Source organism: Haliaeetus albicilla, chromosome 2 (genome assembly GCF_947461875.1).
Source record: "Haliaeetus albicilla chromosome 2, bHalAlb1.1, whole genome shotgun sequence".
NCBI lineage: Eukaryota > Metazoa > Chordata > Aves > Accipitriformes > Accipitridae > Haliaeetus > Haliaeetus albicilla.
In genome coordinates, this window is record NC_091484.1 from 46845636 (window position 1) to 46865993 (window position 20358).

The following is a 20358-nucleotide window of genomic DNA, read 5'->3' on the forward strand; positions in this document are numbered from 1 at the left end:
AGCCCTGAGCATGTGAACACTCAGGAAGCATTACGGGGTTTACACTGGAGGGTAGTGCTGATGCTCCGATTCAGAGGGGGGAAAAAAAAAAAAATCCTCCCAGTAAAGTTAAGAGAAATGTCTTGGGTATCTTACAAACTGAAATCCTAACACGTTTCTGTCAGTCTTTTGCAATAGTCAGGCCCTCCAAACATGTATTAAAAAGGAATTTTTGTTTCAGTTCTGTTTTCCACAGCAATATGAACTCAAATTTCTTTGTTTTCATGGCCAGTTGTTAGAAAAGACAGCATGTTTATCCATGCCATAATACAGTCAGAAGAATTGCTAGTCAGTGGGATCATCTGTCATCCTTAAATTCACTTGTCACTGCACTATTAAGATCAACTAGAACACTTGCTAATCTATTTCTGACTCATCTTTCAGTGGTTGATGATGCCAGATTAAATCACTGGTATTTCTGTTTTGTTATGGTTTTGCACAATAGGGAAAAGGCTGCAAATCAGTTTGGAAGGAGCTATTAATCAGTGAGGTCATGGATTTAAATGACCAGTCCTTGAGATTTTTAGGACATGACATACAGGAACATTTCCTATATGTGATAAATTCTGAAGACTGCAAAATGCTCTTAACATGAAGACAATTAAGAATTTGGGGAAAACCGTCTCAGCACATGAAAACCTGTCCTTGAAAGTAAATTAAAAATGCGTCTCACCATTTTCTGGTGAAATATATACTGAATAATTTCATAAGCATTTTAGATATTCTATCTTCACTTTATCTACCTCCTTGACCCACAATGCTCGGATAAGAAACAACAGAAACTTCAGTGCTTCCAATTTCAGGTCCAGCACTGAACTACGGTATTAAGTTTAATACTTGATGATAATTCAATGAAATCAAAGTACAAGCTTTCAGCTGGAAAAATAAATATCAATTTATCTTTAAAAAGTAGTGTAACAAAGATGATAGAACATTGATACTCTTGGCTGAATCTTTAGCAGTTATAGTATTTCTCAAGCTATCGAAGTGAGACTCAGGACGTAGTCAGTATGGAGAATTAGGAATTGGGACCTTTTTCTTCTACTCCTTTGAATGCTTTCTTTACTAACTCATCTCCATTATTTGATCAGGAAAACTTGTGCTTAACAGTGAATCTAAAATAGTTAAAAGAAACAACAATGACAGGAAAGTGAAAACCAATGACTCATGTTGGTAGTAGCTGGCAGAGCTCTCTCTCTCTCTCTCTTTTTTTTTAAACATTTCTTTAACTGTCTGAACTCTTCCCGGAAAGGATCATTGCATTTCAACTTAAATTGTTTAGCCTGAACTTTCTATAAAATGGGTAAAAATGATCAGTCAAGAAGCAAAGCAGTTAATCCCTTGTACTATCTTGTCTTCTGAGAACAAAAAAAAATAGAGAAAGTTCTCTGCAGCAGGTAGAAGGTGGAAATCTGGAGCCTCTGGCTGAAGTAATGTTGTCATCCTCAGGAGGGGATGGAGCTGCTCTCCAAGCTGAGGAGGGCTCTCGAGCCTAAGTACAAGGTGTCCTGTAAGACGTTTTACAGCTGTTGCTTCACCTCTTCTGCCTCCCCTCCCTGTTATGTCCCACAGCAGTGCCGGTGCGAGGAGGATGCCTCTCCATCCTCTGCCCCTGCTCCCTGGCTGGCCTTGGCCTCCAGCCACTGTCCCTTCCATGCCAGGAGCCACCCCTGCCATGGGGTGGCCAAGTGCGTGTGTGAAGCAGCAGTAACTAAAGGCTCGTGGCCTTTCCCAACAGGATCTCTTATGCCTTCTGACCATCAGAAATGGGGTAAATCTGGAGAGCTTTGCAGAGGGGATGGTACAGCAGGGGACAACCGCAGGAAGGAGAAGGGGCTGGAGAAGTTTCTGGTGAGGAGTTATTCACTGAAGGGGAGAAACACTGTGGTAGCTTTGGGTGTAACTGTTCCCCTGATTTTGCAAAATATGTTCGTGGAAAGCAGCTCTGCCTTTCACCTTTTGGTGCTTCTCCAGCATTACCCATTTTAGGGACACAAGCTATAAGCTGTGAGAAGCCTCCATCCCTGTGAACCACCACGGCTGCTTCAGAGGCACAGAGGAGATGTAGCCTATAGAGAGAACTTGGTAGTATTTCTTTGCTCTTATAACACAGTCGTGTACCTAGACCTACGAAAGCATGTGAAATTCAGTCCAGTGGCTTCTAACAAAGTTAAAGGAAGAAATTCAGTTTTGCTCTTGGTGATGCCCTTGGTGAATTACTCTGACCAAAGGACTTGGACAGTTTTGTTTTACCTGTCCCAGTTCCTGTCCTATTCCTTGTTCCAAAGACCTGCTACAAGCCCTGAGTACCTCCTCCAGCACAGCACTTCTCAGAAGCTACACAACACAGGCATTGAGTACAGCAGCAGCAGTGACCAGTAGTTCTCATTTCTGATGCGACAGCACTGTAACAGTGATCTGTGGAGAAGGCGATAGCTGAGGACTGGGTCTGGGTTTTGGTAGAGGTCAAGTTGTGAGACAGTATTTTCCAGCTTCTCATTTTGCATAGAGTATCTCAGCTGTGTAGTCAGCTGCATGGCTTGAATCTCCTTGTTTTCTGAGGCCCAAACTCTTAGTTCAATGGATGAACTTTGTAACAGAGAGCAAAATATGTATATATTGGTCCTTCTTGACGTAAGTTACATTTACAGGATTCTGCAGGTTGAATGCAACTAACGTCAGTGGGATTGTGTCCCTCCTTTATGACTTGCCAAATCCTCCTCCACTTCTAAACTCTTCACCTGAGAAGTCTTTTATTTTCCTTTTCAATACTTAGCATCCATATTAAAGCAGAAGAAAGAAAAAATAGGAAATACCAGCACTACATGGGGAATAATGCTTGATGCATAACAAGTTAAGTGCCCTGTCTTGTGATTTCCTTAATTACTAGCTGAAGTAATCGTGCAGAAGAGCAGGTAGACACAGTAGAGCTGATCCTGGTAAGAAGATGTAAAGAGCTTCCAAAAATGTTTCTTCTCTAATGTACCTAACCCATTGTCCTGGTTTCAGCTGGGATGTAGTTAACTGTCTTCCTAGTAGCTGGTACAGTGCTATGTTTTGAGTTCAGTATGTGAAGAATGTTGATAACGCTGATGTTTTCAGTTGTTGCTCAGTAGTGTTTAGACTACAGTCAAGGATTTTTCAGCTTCTCATGCCCAGCCAGGGCACCTGACCCAAACTGGCCAACAGTGTATTCCATACCATGGGACGTCCCATCTAGTTTAGGAACTGGGAAGTGGCGGGGGGAGGGATTCGCCGCTTGGGGACTGGCTGGGTGTCGGTCGGCGGGTGGTGAGCGATTGCCCTGCGCATCATTTGTACATTTCAATCCTTTTATTACTACTGTTGTCATTTTATTAGTGTTTTCATTATCATTATTAGTCTCTTCTTTTCTGTTCTATTAAATCGTTCTTATCTCAACCCAGGAGTTTTACTTCTTTTCCTGATTTTCTCCCCCATCCCACTGGATGGGGGGGGAGTGAGTGAGCGGCTGCGTGGTGCTTAGTTGCTGGCTGGGGTTAAACCACGACACCCATGTTGAGTACCTGTCTATAAGTTAATATTCAGCCTTTTGCAATGACACTAAATGTGCACGTGGCCATGACAGGAAGAAAGAGAATCAAACAGTGACTTCTTTCTATCATTGACCAGCTAAGTTCACAGTATCCTTTCAGGCTTAAACGATCCACTTAGTATCGAATCCTAGGGGCCATGACTGAAAACCAAATCTACGAAGGAAACTGTGTTATGAAGCTGTCTCTCTGTGGTGACCAGCTGCAGCTCACCTTTACGACAGCAGCTTCACAAACGTTGCGCTCCTGTGGGTACAACATCCCACCAGACTGAACCCGCTGCCTCTTCTCTGACTGAATGTCCTTTATGCCAACCGATTTCACAGCCTGAAAGCATCTCAGTGGTTAATGGCTGTGGGAACCACTTGCCAATGAAACGGGGCAATGCTCGAGAGTGCAGCTACTAGATGGCTCGGAGAGCTGGGCCCAGATGGAGCTGGGAATGAGCACCGGCTTCAGCATGCTGACTGCAAAATTCTGCCCGGCCAGCTCATCCCTAACATAGCTTCTCACCAAATTACAGACTTTTGTTCTGCTTTCGCACTTGAAAATGAAACTGAGTTAATGTGCTTTCAGTCTTTTTCTTTCATTAAAAGCTGGAGGGAAAGAGCCAGAGGTGAAAGAAAGGATTACTTCTTTTACAAGAGGGTCCAAGCTACTATCATAGTGACATATAATAGTACCTAATTCGAAAGTAGTTGATCAGCTTGGGAAAATGAGCAGCCTGCTCAGTTAGTGCGTTATCTGTCAACACAGAAAAGTAACAGTCCCCATGCTTATTCTCAGTCTGTTGCTGCGGGAATGAATCTTGCTCCTGTTCCTTTTTTCTTGCTGGTCCTGCACTGCCTGCATTTGTGTTCTCAGAGCCTGCCTGAGAGGGATGGAGATTCTCATCAAAAAAACTCGCTCACGCAGCACAAAGGGTAATGCTGCATGTATTTTAACTGAAAACATTAGCACCCTTAGTGAGGCCTAATTACCTGCAGAAATGGCCAAATCAGAGCTATTGAAGTCAGATGTCCCTGGGCTGAGCCTGTGGTGATCGCACCTGTATTCAGCACCGCCATTCTTATTTTTCTGTCAGAAACACTAACAGAGAAGTTTTGAAGCTCTCCGTATAAAGTCAATAGCTTCAGAAAACTGAAATCTGTGCAGAAACTAATGGGAAACTATGACAAAAGACCTGTACAAATTTAGGTAAATGGTGAGAACCAAAAAGTTCCAGAAAGAAAGGAAGATGTCAAGGGATGTGCTGTTGGGCTTGGGAGCTTTTGATGCCCTAAGGCAAGGTGTCAAAATGGGTGAGAAATCAGGGAAACCTGATCACCACCTGTGCCTGTGTGCAGTCAGATAGCTGAGTGATGGAGCTGTGCTCTCTGATGTGTAGTAACTCTTCAACTTCTATTTTCAGTAAAGGAAGATCTAGGAGAGCAAGCCTTAGAAGCAACTGGTCTAGGTAGCTATCCCTCTGTGCACAGGCGGTGAGCACCTCCCAACAGCACTTCTGCCTTGTCCTCCTTCTGGTTCTGTTCAGTAATAGAGATCTGCTTTAAAAATCTGCAAGCTGCCCCCTAAAAACTATCATGGTGGCCTTCTTGATGGGAGCAAAAGGAAAAGACTAAGGGAAGGTTTGCAGACTGAATCCTCCATGCTTCACTAGCTGCTTTGCGGAGAACCTGAGCAAAGCCTTCTTAAGCCCTTGCCATTGCTGCGTTGCTGCAATCTCATAGCTGTAGTTTTCACGCGACTCTGCTGGGGAAATACAGGCAATATGAACAGAAAGACCTCCTTGGTCTCCTGGGGATCCAAAGGTCACAGGCCAGAACATGAGAGGAGACAGATTATGCACTGCTTTCTGCATTAGAGCACCTATGTCTCAAAGGCATTCGGGCTGAGCTGCTCTTCCAGGACATTGAACAACAGAGCTTTATGAAGATTTAGCCAGCAGTATACTGCGGCATGCATCTATTCACTCTCATATTTTAAGGAAAGGAAGAAAATGAAAACTTGTGTGTGCGTGCGTACGTGTGGCTGACAGAGAGACATTCAGAGGTCACGACAGAATTCTTCCAAAAATGAAGCGTCTAAAGAAGCAGCTTTCCAAGAACACATAATCCTCTTCAATGATAATAATAATAAAAACCCGTGCTGTCTGATACAGGAAATGATAAATTGCCCAATGGTATGAAAGTAGTATCATCTGACTGTCAAAATGTGAAGTGATAATTACTGGGATCTGGACTTACAGACTTTGGATTCATGCTAGCTGTGTACCCCTGATTAAGTAACTCTGCCTAGTGTTGCCCCAGCAATCTCCTTATGAGCTGCTTTCTCTGACAAAAGGGAGCAGTAAGAAAAGTATTGAGGTGCTGAAGGGGGAAAAGAAGCACAAAAAATCTTGGATCAAAAAATAAAAGCAATATCAACATTATTCTGTGCAGGTATCAGTGAAATGAAATAATTTTGTTATGTTGTAATGCCATATGCTTGGTCGGACAATTCAGGTCTTGATTTAATTATGTGATAAAATAAGTCTTATTGCCTTCTGTAACTGAAAGTTTACAATAGGAGACAAACAAAAATAATAATCTTGGCAATCATTAAGAAAGTAGATTTGATACTTTGAAAAAATTTATCATTTTTAAATCCTACTGGGAAAGAATAATTACTTGTAATTATTCTCATTATTATGCACTTTCACATAGAATTGGCATTAAAAAAAAAAAGAATTATTCTTCCTGTAGCATAATTTTCAAAGACCATAGTTAGAAACTTGATAGAGATGGACAGGCCCTTAAGAGTAAAGATGACAGAAAGCTGGCTAACTATTCAGATGGGGCTTACCCTCATATAGATGAATGAAAAATTTTCACAGAACAAATCCAGCTCCACCCTCTTCCACCCCCTCACCCCATCCATCCAGCCTATGGCTCAAGCTTGATCCCAGAAATCATAACGACAGCATGCGTTATGTAGGCATTGTACCAGGACTGTGCACTCACAGACCTGAGGAAGGGCAGAAAGGTAAAAGGTCAGTGTCTCTCTTACTGGCTGCACAGTTAAGGGAAACAACTAAGGTAGCCTACAAAAAAAAAAAAAAAAAAAAAAAGGTGACTTGAGCTAGTATATATAAGACTGCAGCTGCAATCTCATTTAGGAGGGAGGAGAGGCAGTGGAAGGTTTATTTGGAAGTATGACATTGTTCAAAACTTACATTTCCATTTTTCCTGCCCTTCATAGCACTTCTCAAGGCCAAAAATGTTGTGACATGCTACCACCTTGGAAGAATGAAGTGTGCAGAGGGGTACTTCTAACAGTGTATCCTCCAACCAAGCTCCCTTATATTTTCAGGGCTATGTACTGTTAAGAGTCAATACAGTTACTTCAAGGCAACTGTGGAAAGCAACAAAGGCTCCAGAGCCAGATTCAAAACATTTCACTTAATCAGCTAATTAAGGGACTGAATCACTTACAAGTAAGTATCTAGTCTGTCAAAACAACTCTAGTGACTAAAGCCCCCGTGTAGCCATCACAGAGAATCAGACATTGCTGAATGATTTCAAGTTACTAAGCTAGTACCCTTTTAACTCTCAGCTGCTCATGAAATAAACCTTGGGGGTCTCCAATAGCTGTGTGTGCCCCCAGGTAGCTGGGAAGTTATCCTGTATGAGCTAGATGAGTTTTGGGGCCAGAATCAAAATAAGCAAAAAAATTGAGCTCAGTAAATGGGGACCAGAAACCAGGACATGCCTAAAGGATGCCCCTTCCCAGTCCTGTTTGGGTATGTAAGTGACTGAGCATGGCCAAGAAACCCAGCTTTTCAGCTGGCTATGCAGTTTGAGCTAACTGTTTTGGGTTTGGTTTTTTTTTTTTTTTTTTGCCTTTAAATCTAATTCTGAATTAGGCTGAATTAGAAGAGAAAAAAACAAATGCAAAGCACAAAGTCTACCAAATGCAAAGTACAGTGTCTACCAAACAGAGTGGTAAAATTCCACAAAAATCACTGGGATTATTGCTCTAGCACAGAGAAGATAATTTTATCCAGGATGCTTTTCTTCTGTTTGCCTGAACAGCAATTCAGCATGTCATGTTCGAAGCTATATTCCTCCACTGAGAAATGAGGTACAGAAGCCCTGCTACCACCCAGATGATGGGAACTGCATAAGGAAATCAGAAACTAAATAAATAAATGAAAAGCAAACAAACATTTCTTAAGTGGATAAGTAGGACATGCTGCTAGTGGGACAGAATACAATAAGGAAATTAACTTGGCTTAGCTAATTTTAGCTGCAAATTGTGAAGTGTTCATCAGGGGGAGAAATAAGTAAACATTTTTAGATTGGTGCTTGGGAGTAATGTTTATAGATTTTTTACCTCAGAATGCCAGTGAAGATAAAAACAGGGTAGAGTTGGCTTAAGTAATATGGAGTAAGTCTTAGTGATCCTGATGATAATGAAGATGGAATGAAGATAGTGCACGAATGAATTGCTGAATAGAAAGGATGAGTGGTGGTAGTGTCTAGAGTGCTCTTGCTTTGCTGAGGCATTCAGCTTTTAATCCTATTTCGTTAATGCCAGAAGATGAAAAAAAAAGGCTAAAGTTACAGTGTCTACATTCCAGTAATGTGTGTCTGTCTTGAGTACGTAAATATTATGAAGCATTTTCCCTCATTTAGTAGTAATTACTTCTAAATTGACAGCTATACTGGCTTATTTTTTGGGCAACAAGACAGAATAAACATCTATTGTTCAAAAAAAAAAAAAAAAAAGAGATGCACATCATTCCTGGAAAAAGATAAAGGCTTGCGAATTGTATTAAATTGTGATTTTTTTTTTTTTTTTTTCATTATGGGTGCTTTATTTTCTTCATTATGGGTGCTTTGATGAATGGTAAACAAATAATTTAGAAAAAAAATCTAGGGGTAGCCTCCAAAATGGGAATGTTGTAAATTGAAAACATTTATGGCTGTTCTTCTAATTCTGACATGAGTATTTACACAAAAGGCATCTCAATCAAATCCCTGTTAAAAGCATGATTTACTTATAGACACAAGATTCTAAATGCATAATAAACAATTGGGCAAGCAGTATAATGTTATACTGCTAATGCTAGTTTTAAGCTTTCCTAAGCTAAAACTTCACTTTGTTTCTAATTTTTTGGGGTGTATTACAGATTAAACATTTCTTTGCTGTTATATCAGTGAAAATAATTAAATTTGATTTATGGAAATATTTATTCTTACATACTTATGTTGTTAAAAGCATTTTATTTTAGTTAAGATTATACAAGAATCAAAGCTGTTAAGAGCCTTTGCGATTTAAATGAACAGTTAGAAGAGCTAGAATGCAACGATTTTCTGAACTCTTTTGGCAGTAGTAATCCATGTACTGTACAACAGAGATCGTTACGCAGTACAAACTATTTCTCTCTGTAGATCTGAAGCCAAGCTCAGGAAATGTCACAAAGCATTTAACATCTTCATAGAAGTGTTTAGGTGTTTCTCTAAAGTAGGACTTCACTGTCTCATGCAGTTGCTTTAATGTCTGCAAAGTTTGTGGATTCCCTCCTCACTAACATATTTATAGGTGGACTCTAGTTTTGCAAAGATCTTGAGAAATATCAAAGAGGTCAGTATAAGCTCAGTTTCAGATCAGCACCTTTTGGGTTCTAGGCAGGTTTTAGAAATGTCATGGAAATTATTTCAGTTCACCTGAATTTTGGGCAGTTAGGAGTAAAGAAACTGGGATTCACCTTTACCTTTCCTATATGGTACAACATATGAGCACATGTTCAAGACAGATGCTGTGATGGGAAAATGAGCATGCATCAATAATATTCCACATTCACTAAAACTTATAATGGCTGATGTAGGATAAAACAAGAGACCAAAAAAAGACTTTGTGTAATTATTGTAAGAACAGTCTAATAAAAACCTTGCTCCTGAAAGCTTGAATTGTTTCAACGATGTGTAGCAAACATATTTGGTTATACAAAGCAAAAGCACAACTAAGTTATCAAATTTACACAAAGTCAGATATCTGAAAGGGGATCTTTTAAAAAAAAACTTTATTTGAGAAAGGAAGAGACTTATATCAGAAGGCAAAAAAAGGGAACATACAAACAGAATATATTTACAACACAAAACAAGAGACCACCTCTAAGGGTGTAAATTATAATAAATACAGTAGATTTAAAATGTAAGAGACAATAATCAATTAGAAATGTGGTTGTTTAAACCCAGTTTTCCTTTTCACTGGTTCCAGGTAGTTTCTCTATTTTAATTTCATCCAAATTTGAAAGATTCTGAAATTAAAGTCCTCTAATATATTGGGGTTTCTCACCTGAATGACATTATAAAAATATCTTTTGTCTTTTGTGAATACATGTCTTTGAAGTGATATTGTACAAAAGTGTTCTCATTTGCAAGTTTCTCCCCAAATAAAATGTATTTTAAAAGACGCACTATCCCTTTTTTATGAGGCTGAAGTTAGATTTCAAAGAAAATTAAAATTATACAGAATGGGAAAAACATATAATTTCCTTTTTATATGCTTCACTTTTTGAATGTGAATGTGATTTTTTTTTCATCCAAGATGGAGAAAGATTTCTGTTCAACCACAAAGCACACATAAAAATCACCTGTGTTTTTCTCAATAAATCTTTCCTACCTAAAGAGGCCTTTCATATTAACAGCAACTATTTAGTCATTTGTTTGGAGACCTTCTAGGAAAAAAGGATAATGTATCTTCAGAAGTTGCAACATTTTATAAGAGATTTAATAGTATTAGAGCATAATGTAAACAACACATGCTAGTAACATATTTTAGAACAATTTCTACATTTGGCAAAACAGCTATCTCTTTTGAAACAGGATACTGCACCTTAAAATACCTCAGCTTTAGAAATATAAATATTTTTAATAGAAAAAAAACCTGACAAGGATTCCAGGTCAGTTTGGGATTATCCATATTAAAGGGGATCTTAATACAATGAATCTTTAACTAGCTTAACAAAAGTAAACCTATAAAACAAGGTAAACATATCAAAAGGGAATATGAAGGAAATGTTTCACTGGAAAGCTTCCTTAACAATTTCCCTACTCGCTTTGTTATTTTCTTTGACAATAAATCAATTCATAGAGTGCCTTTAAAAACAGAGGGAGCGCTGCCCCGTCCGCCTCCCCCCACCCCGCATTCCTCAGCACATGAATCACTTGGGCTTCCTGTTTCCATAAGGCATTTCCTGCCCCCCCCCCCAAAATCACTTTTCTGCAGGAGAACAGCAGGGACCTGACAAAGTATCGACTTAAATAAACAGGGCCTTGCACTGCATCCAGCCTTGCTCTGCCTGATCTTACAGCAACGGAGAGGGACGCCCGCTCGCTGGCTGCACACACGCACTGCGCTTTTCAGCTTTGGCGAAATGCTCGCCGACAATCTGAAGTTTCCTTTTGCCCAGCTGGCACTTCATGCACAGTCGTTATTTTAGTACTCGCCTGTGAGGCCTAGCGGTAAAGGTTATGCAATATTGTACGATTAGTCTTTATTCAAAAAAACCCCAAAGTGATTGGATATCGGATGATAATGATCACAGTTCTGTGCTTTTCCTGCAATATCCTGATAACTGATTGGAACTTAATGCTGCATTTTGCTTCTCGCCAGTACTTGCATCTGCTGCATTTAAGGATGTCTCTGCAGACTGTATCATCAAATAAGACAGAATGAAAAATTAACTAAGCAGTGCAAAAAAGAAAACAATGCCATTTTTAAACAGTGCCTTGCCTTGCCTCTTTACATCCACCTTGTATTCTTCTCTAAATTATACTTTATACACCAGCCTGGGACCACTGATATAGCAGTCAGTACCTGTCTACTGGGGAAAAAATACCCTAATGTTAACAGTGTTCAAGACTACAGTATGATACAGTATATACACATAGCTGAAAGCAAAAGTCAGAGGATTCAAAATCAGAGAAGAAGAATGTTTCATCAATCAGGTCTGGAAACTAATTCCAGCAATTGCTGATCTCAACAAGCTAAGTGATACGAGTTCTCTTTCACTAGAACTAAGCGATGTAATGTAATCCTGGGCTAATACAAAGTCTATCAGCTATTACGCAAAGATTTATGTAGAATAGTTGACTGCAACAGGTATTTTCTCAATTAGTGGCCATAAGGATGAGCTTCACTATGTTTTCAAGTGTGCATACAACACTTCTGCCTTTGTTAGATTCTTTGATCAGTAAATCAGGATTTGCTAGATCAGTGAATCAAAACACAAATGCTTACCAAAGCCTAGAAAACGTACGTGACGGTCAGATAATAACCTTGATTACAAATCCTGGAGCTAAATCTTTGCCTATTACCTGTTGCATAAAAGCAGCTTGCTCCCCAGATTCCATTTGCTGGGTTTGAACATCCTCGTCACTGTCCAGTGGCTCCTCTTTGACTTTCACAGCCCCCACCTGCTGTCCTATTCTGTCATCCACACCAGCACTGCTGCTCTCAGCCCTAACGCTGGCACCGCTGGCAGGAGCTTGCTCTTCCTGCATCGAGTGATCTCCGTGAAGCTCTTCTTCAGCTTCCTCCAGGTGACTGCCAGGCTGCTTGAGCTGCTCAATGGACTTAGAGAGCATCTGGAAAGAGAAGGGGCAACAGCTGTTGATTCCTTTCACTGATACCAAACACCGAGAAGTACTAGATTTGCACCGACAAAATTCAAGCTTCCGCGGCAAAACCATGTAGCTCTGCATCGCTAAAATATTAACGTACAGGGAAAAAAGAACCAAAGGTCCTAAGAAAAACATCACTTGTTATTCTGCAGTAGAAAATACCACGTATGCAGAGAGTGCTACACAGTAATACTAAACTAAAAATAAGTCAGAATAATGAAAGCACGACACATCTGTTTGTTACACTGTTACAGCTGGTAATTAAGAGAAATTAGTCTCTCTTCAAACATAAATGCAGAAATATATTCAACTGTATTACAGTTCGTTTTCCACAACACAAAGTAATAAAAGAACTCAAAAAAATAAGAAAATTATGAATCCGGTTAATATTTTGCTACAAGCAAATTAGGGAATATTCACACAAGCTTCTTTACGAATTAAAGTGCTGAAGGCACTAACAGTTGACAAAGGAGCGGTCACAAAGAGCTGCTGACCATCACCTCTCCCGTAGCACAAAGATACTACAAGCATGTCTGTTCGTGACTGGAAAGACTACAGCTTTTGTTGTGCACAGTACAGGTATCCCTATTTCAGCAGTGATGATATAACACAGCTACCTGGACAATACTCATTTTACACCATTAACTGCTATTGTAAAGCTCTGCTGACGTGCCAGATGCCTGGGTGTTGCAATCAAGTACAGTTTATATTTTACTATTTAAGATGCAGCAAATGTATTCCAAAATAATCCAAATGTAATCCAAAAAGCTAAAACTGAAAAAAATCCCTGCTTTGTTGAAAGAGGCACAAAACAAGCCATGTATGTAAGCATCTGCAGGGTCAAGTGAGTAATTATCATTTATTCAACTGGCCCACTTGATTTCAAGCAAATACTCATTTGTATCACCAAAGTCAAATATACTGAGGGGGGCAAAAACCCCCACCTTTTAGCGATACTCTTACATACTTTCCTGTTCCCATCTGCCCCTCCCCTCAACTACCAAGTCTTTTAAACTAAGTTTTAGCTAGTGCCATAGGCTGAGTTACTGGATGGCTTCAGTACAGCTATTTTTGTCACAAACCGTAGACTGCCTAATTTCATTCTGCTTCCTAATGCATATAGAGAAATGCCACCCTAGTGAAGGGCAGCGTTGCCATGTAAGCTATGATGAAGAAGCTACAGCTGGGTTCAGAAACTCCCACAGCTTCAACAAGAAGAGTTGAAAGATCTGTTTGTGCAGTTCCACTTGATGCTCTGATGCATATGCCTCACATCGGTGGGGAAACAAATTCCACAGTGGAAGTCCACAGGCTTTGGTCACAGCAAACCTTCATTTTTTGGGGTTGTAATGAGAGTTTAATGGCTTACTAAAAAGAAACAAACAAACAAAAAAAAATCCTTTTTCATTACTGTAGTAACTGGCAAATCACAACATGTGTATCCTGCGTGCTGCAGGTGGCATGCTCTAAGCTGGGGAATCCTTACTACTGCAACTAATGCAGAGTGTCTCCTTTTATTAAGCAGCATCTGGAATATTTCTCAGATCAAACCCATAAATCTTTTCCAGTTGTTTCTCAGGGGATGACGCTGACCAAGAAGGCACTGAAGCTAACTACATGTACTCAGCTCGGGTACACTCCTCTCTGTTCCTTAGTTGAACATCTGTGGGTGAGCCCTCTCTGCTCCTCAAGCAAGTAAAGAAAGGCAGGGCTGGCTGCTTGGCTAGCAAGCAAATACAAGCTGAAACATCTGTGTGACAGATAATCATATACAGCTACGAGAGTCACTGATGCTGATCCATCTGTAAACCATTCCATGTGCCAGTTACTTGAATCAGGTGGGTTATTCTGGAGGGGAAGCCGAGAGAAATTGAGTGCATGTCCACAGCAAAGTTAAGAAACATATTTAGCTCATTACTGCTCTCCTTCCTTTCATGCTTTTTCACTTTTATGTATGTCAGGCTCTTTCTTCTTCACACTGCTATATGGCACAGATCTGCTGCTGAGCTTTCTGAGGCAACACGATGGACTGCACCTCCAAACGCTTTTTGCATGTAATCAGTGGAGTGATACAAGCACACGTAAGGGAGCTGCGGAGACTAGAGTGGTATTTGTGTGCATTTCAATTTGCAGTGTGGCTGTTTTGGGGCCTGCTCCCACACCACAGAAGTCAGCAGGCGATTTGCTCCAAATTTCGGTGACAGGAGGAGCTAAACAAATTAAGTTTTCTAAAACTCTGTGAAATCAAAGTCTTTATAGATTTACACAGTAGATTTTACAAAGTGCATTCATATTATCATCTTTACTGCAAAATCTTATTAAAAACATCCTTTACACTGTGACTTTAACTAAGCCTCAGGCAAGGGGCTATGAGGCACTATAGTCATGTCCTCTCATAGGATGGAGCATGATAAAAATGAGTGGATGGCATGGAGGGGGGAGGGGACAACCCAAAACCTGAAAACCACTCCTGCTGCTCAGACTGCTAAGCCACAGCTGACTGCTTTCTCTGTATCACCACTGCACCTTCTTATTTGTAAAAGTGATTTTTAAAGGCAGCTTGGCCTCATCTCATTCCAGTAATTACATTAGTAGCATTACCAGGAGACTGTTCAGTTCTCCTAAAAGTCAGAAACATCTTATTTTACATTATATCTCCTGGTACTACCGTGGAAAATTATGTACCTGGAGACATGGAAAGATATCAGTTTAGAGTCAATATTTCTATCTTATCTCTCTATGTAAAGCTGGATTACACAGCAGAAAATGAGTCCTGAATGAAACACTGCTCAAGTCTTTTCACTATGCAGCTGGATACTTCTGCTTACACTTAATGTTTAAATCTTTCACTTTAAATCCCCACTTACCATTTTTTCCTGAATCTATCTGTAGGTACATGCAGGACTTTCTCCTCATTTTAATACATATTTTTTATTTTGAAAAAGTGATTGCTTAATCCGAGTTTTAATAAGACTACTTTTAAAAAATAATAATAAACCCATGGTTTATTTTAGTAATAAATTAGAGTTGTACAGATTGGTCTTCTTTAACCAGCACACTTTACTGTTATTGCTATTCCAACTAAAGGATACACTCAAAAAAAAAATGGTTTCATGCTAATGTAACCTATATTTTTTTTCCTTTTATTTTCAGGAAATTAAACTGTAAAGGATATGCATGAGCCAAAGTAAATAGTGGCAGCAGGAGAGGAAGCATTTACAGACATTAACTCCATTGTATAACTGCAAGAGTCCAATCAAAAAAGAGACATCAAACACAATCTAACCTGCTTGGTTGTACAGAAAAATGGAATACTAAGTATAAATAATCCGGACATTGTAAAAGACCATTTTATAGGTCCTTCAGTCACAGCCCCTGCCTTTGTTTCTCCTTTGTAATGATAAGGTCTTGCAGAATACAGTATTTTAAATAAAATGTCTTTAAAAAGAGACAAAGCACAAAATCCTGCAATAGTCACCCCATACATTTCTTTCCCTAATTGATCATTTTAAATACATGGCAGTCATTTCTAAGAACTCATGTATATACTTATGGAACACACTTTTTCTCCTTCTCTCCTATGGCTATCAGATTACTTTGACCAGCTATGTATGTTGTTAGCTGTACTGAAACAACTTGGCACCTGCTTATTGTTGTCTCTGTTACTCATGCAGTACAACTTTTTTATCTTTCAAAATTGTTCTTCTGCATTGTGGCTTAAACATTAGTTCTCAATAAAGGAGAAAATGCTCTGGGCATTTTTCAGTTCCAAACACAATCAACTGTTGGTTTAGTTTTGTCCAAATTATCCCCTGCTATAAACAATATCTGAAAGAAGACATGTGCTACCTCTCACCTTCAGAAAATGCTAGTCAGATGTGTAAGCTGGAAAGCCAAAACCTCAGTTGTAGTTTGTTTAATGAAACTAGATTAATGTACTTAAGCTGAACCTGATCTAGTCTTCTGTATGTCATAAATATCATTCAGAGAAGCGAATGATTAATCTGGGGTTAACTTTATCTTTTCAATATTCCTATTGACAACAAATAGTCTTCCTATTTTTTCCATCAATAAATTAACAGAAGCTTCCATATTATTTTTCATTTTTTATAAACAGTATTTTCACTTCTGTATTTTTTTTGTCATGGATTTTTTTACCTCACAGTCTTGCCCAGTCACTGGTTCCCTATACAAAGATGCTTTAAACCAATCCTGGAATGAAAACTGAAATTCAGGTGCTCCTTATCTAAGCTTTAACATTATCCATAGTGCTCCCATACTTCAGTGTACACTACCAACTGCATCATTATTTTAAACTTTACTACTCCAATACAGAGGAGGATTTTACCATTGAAACCAAACTGTCAAAATACTATGAATACATTATTTTAAGAACATATGTAGGGTTCCCAAACTGATCAAATAAAATCTTGGTCCCAGTTAAGACAGTGCTAGTTTAGCTTCAGCGGAGGCAGGCCTTTATTCATCATATGTGACAAAAAATAACCTTTAAAGACACAGGGCTTTGTTCACATGCTCTTCACCTTATGATTTCTGAGATCTCGAATGCAGACTTCTGCTACGGGCTTTGCACTTACATTAATTACATCAAAATCACCCTTTTTTCTGCAAGTGGCAGGCTCAAAGCTTTCTAGGTAGAGATACACAAATAACATCAGATTTAAGGTTTTCATTGTAGTAGTGGTCTTTTGGTACCTGACTGCAATAATATTAACTGGGGCTTTCAGACTTTGGACTCCCTTTATTGAGCAGAATGAAGATCTGCAATAGTGATCAAAGGGCCTTATGAGGAAATAAGCTGTCATTTGGACAGAAGTATATTAAAGCTGACAATGGCAAAGCCGATCTTCCCTAAGAAAGACAAGCGGAGTTCAGGTTACTTCACATTCATTATTATTTTTTCCTCAGAAAGCTGGGACGAAGGTTTCTACCTACTTTTGGATGGGATGTCAACATTCGCAGAATGTTTTTAGAAGGTCAGCATACTAGATCCCGCAGGTATACATGTCAGACTTCAGCAGAGACGTATACCATTTCCCACATCAAAAGCCTGGCATCTGACAGCTGACCAGAAATAATCCATAGGGGATCTTCTCTTTGTTATTAAGGACAGAGGCACATCTCTTGGCAATGATTTGTTTCTTTTCAGAATGGAAATGATCCAGGGGAATTCTTTACCTCTGACCTATGTTAGATTTTGCTTGTTATCACCCTCGCAGCAGCACTGGCTTGCTGCTGAAGTATATTCTTTTCTCAAAAAAAAAAAAAAAAAAAAAAAAAAGCTTTTTAATACAAGAGAAATACAAGAGAAATACAAGATCAATGGGGTGGGAAGAAACTTGCTCTCTTCCTCTTTTTGTTGTTACAGCAAGATTCACCTGTATGTCTGCCAACAAGATCTGACCAAAAAGAGTTTTCAGAGAGTGCTGACACATGCCATATCATCTTAGTTCAGGGCAAACATTCAAATACTGCGTTTAGTTGAGATATATTAAAGCCTTAAGGACTTGAAGTCCTAAACATAAGGAAAAAAAGAAAGAGAAATGAAAAAGTAAAAGATGATATTAACTTGTTCTAAGCTCTTATCAACTGGCATTTCATAGTCTTGTCAGCTTAAAATAGTTCTGGTCTTTCTCAACAAAACTTTTAAAAGAATGTTTGAGTATTTCTTACTAAAAAAACCTCTACATTTTTCATGACTGAAAAGGAGGGAATTATACCTCTGTGCCGATTTCATTATACAGCCTATGAACAGAAGAGTAAGGGACAGAACAATGGAAAATAACAAGTGTATGTATTCACTTCATACATGCCCAAACTTGTCCTAAGAAATGAGAAGATACTGGGCTGCTTTGCTACATGGTCTAGAATACCTACTGGTTTAAGGTTCAAATAACTCTGCTTTGCAGAGTGCAAATTTGATTGTAAAGCCGTGCAAATTACATAATGAACAAATAACTTCAACTGTGAATAGAGGCAAGTTTTAAGATTGAACAAAGTATATTCTACCATGCTAGCAGAGTTCAAAAACTTTATGTAGGCACAGGTGTTCAATCTGAACCTTTAAGTTAAAGGATTAAAGAATATAGTTTTAGATTCAGTATTTAAAAGCCACTCCATGATTTGATCTTTTCTCACTCTCTTGTCTATGGGCTACCCTTAAATTCCAGCTTTTAAAAATCAAGTTTCTTCTTTTAAGTATGTAAGAAAGCCCCTTGGCTTTCTGTATACTTGCAAAGGACGGATACATGATTAGACCACTGACATGTTTCAGTGCTATTCATCAGAATAGTTCTTCTGAGAATGGTGCCGCAGAAGAACCTAGATGCTGCAAACTGTGAAGTCTGATAAACCATGCGCATCCTCAGATAACCCTCTGTTTCTGTGGCTGCAGCACGATCTTATCGAGTATCTCCTTAGGTGTTTGCTGCTCTGATGAGTTACTGTGCTCCTGACGAAGGCTAGCTGCTCTGGGAGTAGGGATAAAGCAGACTGAGAAGTTACTGAGGCAAAGGAAGTAGGTTATGGAGGTTCAAGGCAGCAAAAGGCCCTATGATAAAGTTAAATTTCTACTATCTGCATATGTGTAGAGCCTATACTGTAGAGGACAAAAGCTAGGTTCTCTACATTTTAAAAGAAGGAATTGTTTTGTCTCTTTATCACAAATAACCATGTGAGAAGGAAAGTGTATTTCAAGTACGAGAGGGAATTATTCTCCTTAACACATATTTTCACTGCAGTTTAACTCAGAAAAAAATATGTTACTGAAACAAGCATTATCCCAAACTAACTGCAGTCTTTTTACTTCCTTATGCAGCCTAGCTCTTGTGAGGTGCAATGCATTCCTAGTCCTATGTGACTAAGAATATGTTTACGTGACTCAAGTTTAATTTTCACATTCAGGACAAATGTACCTATATGCCACAGCACTTATCCCCAAATGCTATGGTAGAATTTATGTCAACAAACATATGATCTAACAAAAACATGTCAGTGAGGTTCTTTGCTTTGTGAGAAATGCATGAACTGATCTGTTTGTAGTGAATACCCACAAATAGCACAAAGACTCAGTACTTCACCGGTAAAAATTCTTTTCTCTTCAGACAATTGAGGGCAGGTGAAATATTTTCAAAACCTGAGGCTACGAGATATACATATGCCATCTTGATTAAACATATGGAATGCATACTCAAAGAAAAGCCAACTGGAGTCCTACTTGAGTAATCAAAACACCCAAGCTGAGAGGGGTTAACATGCAAGGATCAGCTCTGAACTTTGAAGTTTTCTGGTCTTCATTTTTCCTAATTAAGACAAGATTTAATAACCAAACCACTGTACAAACTATGTACTTAAACTCTAGGTTTGTTTCTAATTTTGTTGGGAATTCTTAGTAGATTCCAAAGAATCAGTACCCCCTGGGAAGTTCACCCAGTAAGGTGGATTGATTTTTTTTTTTTTTCCCTTTTCTCTTAGGTACAAGGGCTAAATGCCCACTTTTCATCTTTCCTTCTTTGTCATTATATAGTTATTAAGTAACCCTCAAACAAAAGAAGACATTTAAAGATGCATGATTAATATCTGAATTACTAGAAGAGGTCCAGCAAACACCTTTTGGAAAGCTATATAGGAAGTGCAGAAAAACATTCTCCAGATAAAAGCATTTAATTACTTGCATATCTTCATTTAAAGCAGGGAACAGCATCACATTTGTAGAAACGTTAGCTCCTGATAAATCTAGATTCTGCTGCTCTTTGTTTATTAATGGATGGTCCCTTCTCTTCTTTTTCCACCCTCAGAATAAGCTGTTATTCTACAGGGAAAGATGGGCACAGTTCAACTCTGTACCTGATGTTAGCAAGAGCATATTCTTCTCTTTCTCCTTATATGGTATTTTATATTGCCATATAGATAACAAACTTTCATGTTACTAATTGACTTACAGAGAAAAAGTTGGTTTGATAAAAGCAGATTAAAAATTTCTCCAGACATTTAATAAGTTTCTTACACAAAAAAATATTAATTTAATCAGCTGATTGAGTTCAAATGAGTTATAT

At 38.9% G+C, this 20358-nt stretch overlaps 1 protein-coding gene across 17 annotated transcripts in view; it reads right to left on the minus strand.

Moving 5' to 3' along the window:
• HDAC9 (histone deacetylase 9) overlaps positions 1–20358 on the minus strand; it is a 499915-nt gene that overhangs the window by 180917 nt on the left and 298640 nt on the right. For 16 of the 17 annotated variants that reach the window (XR_011322675.1, XR_011322676.1, XM_069773867.1 and 13 more), the window contains one exon: positions 11978–12247. Coding sequence is in view for 15 of the 17 variants with exons in the window: in XM_069773867.1 (XP_069629968.1) it covers positions 11978–12247 (270 nt within the window). In the remaining 2 variants the exon portion in view is untranslated. Of the gene's footprint in view, positions 1–9661; positions 12248–20358 lie in introns of those variants that run through there. The other variant, XM_069773893.1, reaches the window with a different exon arrangement.